Below are 12,287 nucleotides of genomic sequence, written 5' to 3' on the forward strand. Positions count from 1 at the left end.
AATATAATGTATGTGTACGTAAAGGGGGGGGGGGGGGGGGGGGCATGAAAAAAAGGTTGGAACCACAGGTATAGACCAAAATCATTTTTTGAACCAGGCTGCAAACATTTTTTTCTGCTGTAAAGTTGGGCATTTTAACATGGGGAGTCTATGGGACTCCCTCTTGAAGCCAGCCTCTAGCGGCCAGTCGATGAATTGCAGTTTTAGTCACATCCGTGTTGGTTTCAAGAGAGGGAGCTGGAGGTTGCCATTTGATCAAACCTCTCAACCTCTTTTTTCATAATAAATTACAAAGTTGTGAAAGAAAGGGGTTACCGCCATCTGGTGACGCAGTAACTGCTGCAATGTCTGCCTCTTGTCAGCGACTATTCATCTCTTCGTGATCGGTTGCGCGCGCTCTCTCTCTCTCTCTCTCTCTCTCTCTCATATATAACAAGTCCCTTTCAAGGAAAGTCCGTTACTCGGCCGCCATATTTGCAACGCCTCCTTTGTACTACTTTGGTAGTACAGAGGAAATCAAAAGTGAAGATTCTGTCAAGAACAGCGATAACTTTATGGCCTGTTTTGTTGCATGCTGGATCGAATTTGGAACATGCAAATAGTTCTACAAAATCGTAAGTGCAGACAGTAAAAATTATAAGTGCTTGCCATAAGACTGAGGACAAGTATGTGCTACTTTTCCTGTTTATAAATACCCGGTATTTTGTACCAAAACTGATCTGGAAGTAACGGTCTTTGCTATGTTTTACCTGTTTCACTGGGAATGGGCATATAGTAACACTGCAACATTTGTTGTTATGATCAGACGATACATCGTAAATAGAATGTAATAGTCATTATTTATCAGTTTGTAAAACTGAAAGTGAAAACTGAATTTTCTGTTCGCAGTTGAATCCACTGAGAAGAAACAAAACAGAGGAGCCATGTTTAAATATTTCTATAACATATACTTTGGAATATAGATGAATAACAACAACAAACAAAAAATATAATATTTTGGACAGTTGTGTGTTAATCATTAAGAGGAAATTATTGAAGATCAAGTGACCAATGGACAAAGCAGAAGGGTTAAAAGATAGAGAGTTTTCTCCAAGAAGGTATGTTACTGATGGCAGCAAATTGAACATCACACTGACATACAAACACATAAAAAAAGCTACACAGCATCAAATTTATACTGTTAATTAATGTATTAAGATCAAGAAAGCGATCAAGATCAGAGTCCACCTTCTTGTCCATGAAAAGCAACAAATCTATTGTTGATCCACCAAATTTAAAAGATGGCAGAATGTCACCTGAAAGCAGGTAAGATGTGCATCAATCCAGCAATCAAACCAGCATCGTACAAATTAAATGTTAACACTTTACAATAAGGTGTCATTTGTTAACATTAGTTAATTTATTAACTAACAGGAACAAACAATGAACAATGCATTCATTACACTATTTATTAATCTTTGTTAATGTTAGTTAATGAAAATATAGTTGTTCATATTAGTTTGCAGTGCATAAACACAACTTGTGATTTTAATAATGCATTAGTAAATGCTGAAATTAACAAAGATTAATAAATGCTGTAGAAGTATTGTTCATTCTTAGTTCATGTTTACTAATGCTGTTAACTAATTAACCTTATTCTGTAAAGTGTTACCAATGAAATGTGTGATTAATGATTGTCATTATTAGTTCTTCTGTTCACTAGTAATTTTTCAATAATCATTTGTGCTTGTATAACTGCTTTCGTATTTCGGATATGTAATAGTGACAGCCTAAACACCATAAGATCAAGATCAGTCTCTACAGCACCCAGCTACCTGTCTATGAGAAGCAACAAGTCTATTGTTGATCCACCCAACTTAAAAGATGACACAGTATCACCTGGAGAGAGCTCAAACTCTTTTATAACCAGCATGCTGTCCATCAGAAATAACTGGTCTAGAGATACATCTAACACTGAGAAAGAGGGAGACATGGTACAAAGGTCTGTAATTTCTGTTTCAGTAATAAGTGTATTTAACAACTTCCACCAGCTCCAAGCTTGTGACAATGCATAGCGAATAACACAATAAATGAAAAGAATTGTAACTAATTATGAACAAATTATTACTGTTCTTTCATCAGCTTTGAATATGAACATGGCGATTCAGCTGTTTTTGAGAAATTCAAATCAAACATGCAAGAAAAATTTCAGTGTTTACATGAAGGAATAGCAAATCAGGGAACCTTAACAGTCCTCAATGACATCTACACAAAAGTCTACATCACAGAGGATGGAGGTGGAGAAGTCAGTAATAAAAATGAGATCAGACAGATTGAAACATTTAGGAGAGCAAGAACAGAAGATACACCAGTTAATCTGAATGACATCTTCAAACCATTACCCGGACAAGACAAACCCATCAGAACTGTGCTGACTAAAGGAGTCGCTGGAATTGGAAAAACAGTCTCTGTGCAGAAGTTCATTCTGGACTGGGCTGAAGGGAAAGCAAATCAAGATGTCCACCTCATATTTTCACTTCCTTTTAGAGAGCTTAATTTTATGAGGAATCAAAGTCTCAGTTTGCTGGGACTTCTTAATACATTTTTCATGGGATCAAAGGAATTGGAAATAAACAGTGATAAATATAAAGTTTACATTATTTTGGATGGTTTGGATGAGTGCCGTCTGTCTCTGGATTTTCAGAACAATGTGAGGTTGTGTGATATTGCTGAATCAGCCTCAGTAGACATGCTGCTGACAAACCTCATTGCGGGGAATCTGCTTCCTTCTGCCCACATCTGGATCACCTCCAGACCAGCAGCAGCTGATCTCATTCCCTCTGAGTTTGTCCATCGACTGACAGAGGTGCGAGGCTTCAATGACCCTCAGAAGGAGGAATACTTCAGGAAGAAAATCAGTGACCAGACCCTGGCCGACAGAATCATCTCACACCTGAAGTCATCAAGGAGCCTCTACATCATGTGCCACATCCCAGTGTTCTGCTGGATCTCAGCCGCTGTTCTAGAGAAGATGTTGAGTCAAGCAGACAGTGGAGAGATTCCCAAGACTCTCACTCAAATGTACACACACTTCTTGATCATTCAGACCAAAATCAACAATGAGAAAGACTACGAGATGAAAGTGAATTATGAAGACATGATCCACAAACTGGGCAAACTGGCTTTTCAGCAGCTTATGGAAGGAAATCTGATCTTTTATGAAGAAGATCTGAGAGAGTGCGGCATTGATGTGACAGAAGCATCAGTGTACTCCGGATTGTGCACTCAGGTCTTCAGAGAGGAGTTTGTACTCTGTCAGAGGAAAGTATACTGTTTTGTTCATCTGACTATGCAGGAACATCTTGCAGCCCTGTATGTGTACCTCTCCTTTATCAACAATAAAATAAATGTGTTCAATATCACACCATCTATGTTCTCAAATCCAGGAATCTTTCTATCTGACCTGCTTAAAATTGCTGTTGATAAAGCACTGGCCTGTGCAAATGGGCATCTGGATGTATTCCTTCGTTTTTTTCTGGGCCTCTCATTGGAGTCCAATCAGCCTCTCTTAAAAGGCCTTCTTAAACAACCAGGAAGTAGCTCCCAATGCACAGAAGAAACCATTAAGTACATCAAATACAAGATAATGGGGAATCCCTCTCCAGAGAGGTCCATCAACCTGTTCCACTGTCTGAATGAACTGGGTGAACATTCTCTTATCAAGGAAGTTCAGAATTTTCTTAATTCTGGAACAATAAGAGGAACAAGACTTTCACCCTCGCAGTGGTCAGCTGTTGCCTTTGTATTGCTGACCTCAGAAGAGCTGGATGTGTTTCACATGAGCAAGTATGCCAGAATGTGCAGTGACATTGATGAAGTTGTTGTGAGGCTGCTGCCTGTTATTGAAGCTTCTAAAACAGCCCAGTAAGTACCACTTCGTATTGGTTTGACAACAGACTTTTTAGTCAATAACAAGAGTAGAACATTACATGTTCCTTCACCAGCATGGACAGCAAAAATTATCACTGGTGAAGGTTAATCGCTTATTTTTTTAAAACACATTAATGCAACAAACCCTCTGTTTCGAAAGTCTCAATTTTGACATTTTAGATTGTTAAATTTCTGTTAGTTTATTTTTTAACTTATAGAGCAAAATTTTTGAATCTCCTGCGTGTTTGTTGTAAATGTTGCAATTCTATGTATGTATGATTTACCTGTACTAATCCTTGTAAGAGTGAAACTTGGTTCATGATCTGCAAGATAGTCTAAACCACCACTGCTCCAAATAAAACTGAAATGTCAAACTTGTGAAAGTAATTTATAGTCCACAAACCAAACTACTTTTTTCTTGAAAGTGCAAAGTCTAATGCCTATGTTTAGTCAAATGCAGGTTTGAATATACTCTACACTGTATCTAAAGATTTACTTTAATCCCATTTACTGTAATTTCATCAACTTTTTTCTTGTACAGTCTTCATTATTGTATACTCTCAGAGAAGTGTTGTACAGCTTTGGCCTCAGCTGTCAGTTCAAAGAACTCCTGCCTTAGGGAGCTGAACTTAAATGGAAATGGACTGAAGGATGAAGGAGCAATGGATTTCTTTTCTGGCCTGGAGAGTCCGCATTGTAAACTAGAGGTATTGAGGTAAGTATATGCAAGGTTGCAATCCCTGAACATGAGACAAGGACACCCTCACAAGCAGTCATTTGTAATGGAACTGAAAAATTTAATTTATTTATTTGGTAATAATTTATTTTGATAGTCCACTTTAGAGATTCTACTAACAGTAAGTAACTTTGCAACTACATGTCAACTAGCAGTCATTAGAGTATTAGTAGACTGTCTGCTTAATATCTTCTAACACTTTATTTTGATGGGTCCACAACATACAACATACTGACTATGAGAATCTTTGCAAGTATATGTCAACTTATTCTATTAACCCTAAACCTACCCTACTGAGAATTAGTTGACATGTAGTTACAAAGTTACTTATAGTTAGTAGAGTGTCTAAAGTGGACTATTGAAATAAAGTGTAACCTGTTTATTTTGTATGTTTACACTATTTGTCGTTTTATTGTTGGTATCATTTATTATGTGATGAAGTGCTCATCAGTACTGTATATCATTTGTTTCACCTACAGGCTTGCAAACTGTAAACTGACAGACAAAAGTTGTTCTGTTATGGCTGTAGCACTTAAAACAAAAGTCTTGAGCTTGAAAGAGCTCAGCCTGAATTGCAATAACCTGCAGGACACAGGAGTAAAGCAGCTTGCTGCTGGATTGCAGAATTCATACTGTAAACTGGAGATACTTAAGTAAGATCATGTATGTATACACACAAGTGTGTGTTTGTGTGTGTGTGTGTGTGTACAGCAAGACAGAGTGGAGTAAAAAGTACAGAAAAATACTGGACTATTCTTTTGTTTATCAGGCTATGGAATTGTGGCTTTACTGATGAAGGTTGTACTGCCCTGGCCTCAGCTTTGAATTATAACCCTTTCTACCTGAGAGAAGCTTATCTGGATAGAAATAAACTTGGAGACAAAGGAATTAATCTGTTATCGGATGTGTTGAAGAATTCATGCTGTAAACTGGAGATACTGAGGTAAAATAATCTATGCTCCGATCGATCGTTGTATGACATCAAAGTGCCACGAGAGTGATTCGAAACCGTAAGAAGCCATCTGCTCTGCTCTCTATAGCTCTCGCGGTATTTTGATGTCGTACAACGATTGATCAATGCAGCGCAAACAGCCACCACCTGGTTATTTTAGGCAATTTAGAAATCCTGGGCAGAATGTGTCCCGGGGAAGTCAGTAGCCCCTCATTGCAGAGCAAAGATCCAGAGGGCAGGGTTGGATCCACATCTAGGGGGTGGAGATGGGTAAGTTTAGGGGTGGGGATGGGTGGATTTAGGGATCAGGGGTGGAGATGGGTAGATTTAGGTATATGTAAGGTGGGAGGAGTTGGATCTGGATCTAACCTCGCCCCCTGGATCTTGTGTTCAACAGTGAGGCACGTCTGGTCACCTTACCCAACGCCTCACTCTTAAACTATTTTTATCCCATATTAGGGATGGGGGATTTCTCTGGGTTCGGGCTATATGCAGAGCTTGGAGCCCTCCCTCAGGACAGCACGCCAAATATGCTTACTATTTGCTCAATTTGATTATATGTAAGGGCGAACTTGTGAAATATATATTTTAATGGTTAGGAATTAAAAGGAAAGTTTACCCAAAAATGTAAATTCTGTCATCATCTAACCACACATGTTATTTCAAAGCAGTATGGCTTTATTTTTATGAAGAATCCCTCAAAAATGATCACATCTTCAAGCAGATATTCTTATTTGTAGTAATTATGTTATGAACTAATAATGTTTTCAACAGTATATAAAATGTTCCTTATCTTATATATCCTGTGCTTAAAGAGTGAAGAGAATTTCATTGTTCTCTTATTAGTATGATCAGATGTGGTGTGACAGATAAAGGTTGTGCTGCTCTGGCATCAGCTTTGACATCAAACCCCTCACACTTGAGAGAACTGGATTTATCAGAGAATGAACTTGGAGACTCAGGAGTGAAGAAACTCTCTGGTGGACTTGCAAATCCTCACTGCAAGCTTAAAACACTGAGGTAAGACTCACAATTGTCTGATTCTCCTAATAATATGAGCTGAAAGTTATTTGTATATTCTTTGTTTCACTGTAGACTGATGCATTGTAGCATCACTCAAGAAGGTTGTGCAGCTCTGAGATCAACCTGTTCATACTTCATAGATCTGGATCTGTCTGGGAATAAACTAGGAGATTCGGGTGTGAAGCAGTTTTTGGCTGGACATTTCTGTAATATTGAGATACTAAAGTAAGAATGTGATAGTCAAACCTTTCTTTGTCCCCACTCAGGCATATGTTAGTAATAGAAATACACTGAATTGACAATGACACTATAGAATGACTATTATCTTTACATTTGTTTTAGTATCAACTTTGTGCTAAAGTACTTTTCACATCTGTCTACAGGCTGATGAATTGTGGTGTCACATATGAAGGTTGTGCTGCTCTGGCTTCAGTCATGAAATCAAATTCAACAGCTCTGAAAGAGCTTTATCTTGATAAGAATGAGCTCAGAGATTCAGGAGTAAAGTTGCTCTCTGCAGCTTTGGAGCACCCTCACTGTAAACTGGAGATGTTAAAGTAAGATTACCCCTCTCACTGACACCTAGCAAATCTGGCTAAAAGAGTCTTTCACACAATGTTGCTTTCTATGCTGATCTTATGCAAGTCAGAGAAAACAAGATATACCTAAATTGTGCCTAAAACACCCCTTACCAGTGAAAATCATTAAAAACGCACAGGTTTATTCTTTTAGTGAACTCGTGAAATTAACAAAATATCAAAGCTGGTCACATGTTTTTACTATTATTTGACCAATTTAAATTGTTATGAATTGCAACTATAATTTATTTTTTAAAAAGGTAAACAAATTAATATGGCATTTAAGATCAAAACCACTGAACAGGAGGGAATTTTTCTCTGTTCTTCCTGCAGGCTGTGGGATTGTGGTATTACTGATGAAGGTTGTGCAGCTCTGGCTTCAGCTCTGGCATCAAACCCCTCACATTTGAGAAATCTTTATCTATTCGGGAATAAACTTGGTTATTCTGCGGTGAAGCTGCTCTCTGCCCTAAACGATGACCCACAAAACAAATTAGAGAATTTTGAGTGAGTATTTATACCATCAAATCGAACTGTAACTAATATATGCAATACTTACATTGTAAAGTAGTCACAAGTACTGTAATATCTCAGCTGTAGTTTAGCACAAACTAAATATGAAGGACTTGTAAGCTAGGTTTAGTGTCCTGACAAAATATTTACCAGTAGAACGACCATTACTGTTCTTTGTGTACTTTCAAGTGCCAGTAATTTTTGCTCAAATCTCTCTAATCAGTCAAAGGGTAATTCTAATTATTTAATTGTCTTTAAGTATCTCTAATTTATTGTTCATTAGTTTATACTAGATGCTGTCCTCCAAGAACTGAAGAGCGGTGACTGATACTTCTGTGCACATCTGAATGTAACTGGAACATGATAACCCACCTGCTCATGCTTAGTGCGTCCATTACTCATCTTTGTTTTTCAGGGATTTTATTTTTTTCATGAATCAATATGCTGCAAAATATTTTATGAATTGTACACCATAATTTTATCTAACACCTTAATAAGAGTTAGTTTTTCCTTAGAGATATAATTCATCTTAAACTGTGTGGAATATGTTGAAGGATTTTCTGTTTTTATTGATTTAAGTTTACATTGAATGATTAAACAATCAAAGAAAGCATGTACATCCAAAAACTACACAATGTGTATTTAATAGGAATAAAACCATTGACCATTAATTGAAATGATTATTATTGCCGCTTTCCATAGAAATCAGCGTGTAGCCTATTTAACGCCATAAATGTCTTTTTTAATTAAACCTAAAATAAACTTTATTCGGTTGAAAACACTGAACAGTTATGAAATATGAAAAGCACAGAGCGCGTCTTTCTTTTTATTTTATTTTTCTGAGCTCGTCTTTCTCTGGTTTAGCGCCAGCCAAAGCGCGGTGCGTCAAAGGGTTAAAATCGTGTTTTGGGGGTGGAGGGGGGACAAATTCAACATGGCGGTGGTGTGGCACAAATCAGGGGTGCTTTTCTTAAACCCGTCACTCGCTAAACATGGTCGTTATTTCCATTGAACTCTATTAGTAACGACAGAACTTACGACCATAGTTGCTTTTGGGAAATGCACCCCTGATCAGATCAGACCAGACCACCCCAAGTTTGTAAATGACAATAATTTGTAAATGACAGAAATTCTTCAATACATTTTTTTTATATCTAAATTAACATTTGTAAATTAAAATAAATTGTTCTATACCGAAAGTACTTTTAACAACTAATTACAAAATAACTTAATTTCAACATCAGAAAAACAACATAAAAGTTTAGTTAATTAAAATTTTATTTTAGGGAAGTTCATGTTTGAACATCAAAACATCGTCTGCGTAAAATAATTTTCCTGGGTATATATTTTTTGTAATAAAAATAAGCCTCTGTTTCATAAACTGATATCAGCTTAACATTATTATTATGCCTCAATTAGCTAGATATAAATTAAGAGTTGTTGCTTTATATGTACAGATGCTCTCTGCTGTGTTTAATACTTATTATAAAAAAAAGTATGACTTGTAATAAAAGTACAACTTCGATTAATATTTATGTTGTTAAAATAACATTGTTCTGTAAATGCATTGTCTGCTGGTTTATTTAGCTATTCAGCACACCACATTAAGTATGCCACTTAATACTTTAAGACTTTGAATGCTAAAATGCAAATTAACACTCGACCACTCTTGTAAGTTTGCCACTATTACAATTAAAAATCACAAAGGAGTAAAAACATGCCAGGCAAACAGTATGATGTAAGCAACACAGCTACAACAAACAAAACTGATAATGGGTGTATTAGATTTATAGTGTGTGAATAATCAAGCTTTGACAATAACAGTCATATTAGCCTCACAGAGGGGCCTCCAAATAAAATTCTGCTTAGGGCCCCATAAAGGCTTGGGCTGGCCCTGATGCAACGTATGTACACAGATTAATTGTTTACATTCAGATCAAAGTGTAAACAACGTTAACAGCGTATCCGTGTACATACATACGCCATTTACGTATGTGATACTCTCCAAAATGGCGCTATAGGGTGACGAAGAGGAGACAAATTGTTGCATAAAGTCGTTATTTTTGTTTTCTTTCTCACATAAAGTATTCTCATAGCTTTATAACATTATGGTTGAACCACTGATGTCACATGGATTATTTTAACAATTATTTTAGCGTTTCTGAGCCTTGATCGTGTAAGGATCCTTGCTGTCTATGAGAGGGTCAGAGAGCTCTCAGAATTAATCAAAAACATCTTAATTTGTGTTCTGAAGATGAATGTCTTACAGGTTTGGAAAGACATGAGGGTGAGTAATTAATTTTTGGGTGAACTATCCCTTTAAGGCAGTTGTATGTAGGCTTCAACATTTGCCAACAAGCTGTGTTCATTTGTGAATATTATCTCGGTGAACAAAATGTGCAAGAATCATGAAATTTTTGTTGGTCCCAGAGCTTATTTTCTGCAATAATCAGAAAGGCAATGGAAAAATCCTATTGGCATTTTGTTGAGGGACCCGTGGTGATGTGAATGTCTTGTCTGGCCTACAAAATAACATCATCCCTGCAGCAGTCTATCGAATAAATTCAACAAAGTACTCAAAGTACAACACATGGGAGAGTACAAAGACCAGAGGATATTCTTGATTGAGTCTTTTTTTGCAAAAGTGTTTCATTCACCTTTTATATTTTTATAATACAAAATATTTGTTGCTTTTTTTTTTTATAAAATAGTTGTTTTTGTTTCTAAAAATCATAAAATACATTGTACATTTTGCATCACAACCTTCTCTAGTTTGAACTATTTGTCTCCACCTATTGGTCGTTCCCTGCCAAACAATGGTTAAATGTTCAAAACGTCTCAGAGATGGAATTGTTTCTTACAAAAATGCAGCTTTTCACTTCACAAGATGTTAACTGATGGTCTGGAGTGGTGTGGATTACTTGTGGATTATTGTGATGTTTTTATCAGCTGTTTGGACTCTCATTCTGACGGCACCCATTCACTGCAGAGCATCCATTGCTGAGCAAGTGATGTAATGCTACATTTCTCCAAATCTGATGAAGAAATATTTGTGATGCCCTGAGGGCGAGGACAGTTTCAGCAAAAAATTCCATTTTTGTGTGTACTGTTCCTTTAAAAGCCCTCTGAAAGTGCAGTAGCTCCTTTCTGTTTGGCACCGATATGAAGGCAGTGTTGTTATTCCCCTTCTGTGACAAGAGCTTGTCAAACCTGTTGCGTTTGTTTGCTGTCGTCAGCGCTCTGTTTTATATGCAGACATATAAAATCATATCTTCAGGCTTATGGTACTGCACAAACACACCTTAATTCAACTAATAAAATGTTCCTTATACTTCTTATATTATTCACGTACACAATTTCCCTCAGCTATCAGTACAAATAAACAAAGAAAACATCATGTCTCAGTACTTCCCCTCAGGTATGACAAGCTTGAGTTTCGATGCTACCTAAACCATGAGGATGAATCATACACCTGATGATTCATGGAGACATCCTGGATGTAGAAACGTTTGACAAACACACAAATTACCCTGTATTCCCCTGCAAAACCCCCTGAGGAGGCTTCATTAAACAAGGGTGGACTGTTGTTAAACCGATACAGCAGCGACAGTAAATACACTGTAAGCTAATGAGAGTATTATGCTTAATCACATCTAGACTTATTTGATATTAAACAAATGACAGACAGAATCAGACCGATTTATAAATGACTGACTTTCACACAGAACACGATTAAATTACAACCACATAACCATTACTGTGGTCTAAACAGACAGATCCGTAAGCCACTGACTGCAAAGGTTGCGTAAGGTCATGTTGCTGTGGTTTATGGACCGGTGTATGTAGGTTAAGAGTCAAAAAGCGAATGGGTTGTGACAAAAGCGCTATAAACTCTGCTCTGGTCTGTACAGGTTAGATTTAAAGGCTACCTATGATTAGTGCACATATCAAGAGACAGTTGTGACTACACTGTAAAACTTTACTGTAAATTTACAGGCATTTTCTAACAGTATTATACTGTATTTTTATAAAACAGTAGCATTCTGTATATTTTACAGAATGTCTGTAAATATACAGAAATTTTCTGTTTTCAGCCCGCTAAATTTGTAATACAGTACCATACTGTAAACGCATTGCATTGTGGGATATATTTATTTCGCGCTCAATTCAAATGTGATGTGATCTCCAAAGAAGAAGAAATGTGAACAGTGTATTACAGGCAAACTAGATTCGTCAGCGGGAATTAATTGAACAAAATAATTATTCGCGTTATTAAGATAAGCCAGTGGTTTGTGAATCTGTGCGTAGATAAGCTTTGTGAGCTTCGTTTCGCGTTTCAAGCGTTAGTGCCTGTGACGCAGCAAACAATGGACGACGCAGAGATCATTTGTCATCTGAATCATCTAACCTGTGCCTGAGATGATGCTAATCGACTGGAGCATGAGAAGATGGATTAATGTTCGACTAAGTATCGATACGGTAAGCTTGTCTTTTTTTCATTCACATTTCTACATTGTTTCCACGCATGGTTTGATTTTGGGAACGTTAAACTTAACTTAAATCCCGAGTTAGCAAT

General features: G+C 36.9%; 1 protein-coding gene across 4 annotated transcripts; it reads left to right on the forward strand.

The window, feature by feature from the left end:
* Positions 1–456: 456 nt before the first annotated feature.
* Positions 457–9,271, forward strand: LOC306885241 (protein NLRC3-like). Of its 4 annotated transcripts, none has more exons than XM_079441643.1 (13): positions 457–614; positions 889–1,097; positions 1,198–1,305; positions 1,763–1,981; positions 2,122–3,903; positions 4,451–4,624; positions 5,125–5,298; positions 5,415–5,588; positions 6,444–6,617; positions 6,693–6,845; positions 7,004–7,177; positions 7,532–7,705; positions 7,995–9,271. In XM_079441643.1, exons 2-13 carry the CDS (start codon positions 1,051–1,053, stop codon positions 8,002–8,004), a joined length of 3,363 nt encoding a protein of 1,120 aa, XP_079297769.1. In that variant the 5' UTR covers positions 457–614; positions 889–1,050; the 3' UTR covers positions 8,005–9,271. The 4 variants fall into 4 exon arrangements, with proteins under 4 accessions (XP_079297769.1, XP_079297768.1, XP_079297771.1 ...); XM_079441642.1 differs by having other exon boundaries at positions 8,005–8,380; XM_079441645.1 differs by lacking the exon at positions 5,415–5,588 and having other exon boundaries at positions 491–614; positions 7,995–8,380.
* Positions 9,272–12,287: the final 3,016 nt, after the last annotated feature.

The sequence above is a fragment of the Barbus barbus genome (assembly GCF_936440315.1).
Source record: "Barbus barbus genome assembly, chromosome: 19".
In the NCBI taxonomy this organism is placed as follows: Eukaryota; Metazoa; Chordata; class Actinopteri; order Cypriniformes; family Cyprinidae; genus Barbus; species Barbus barbus.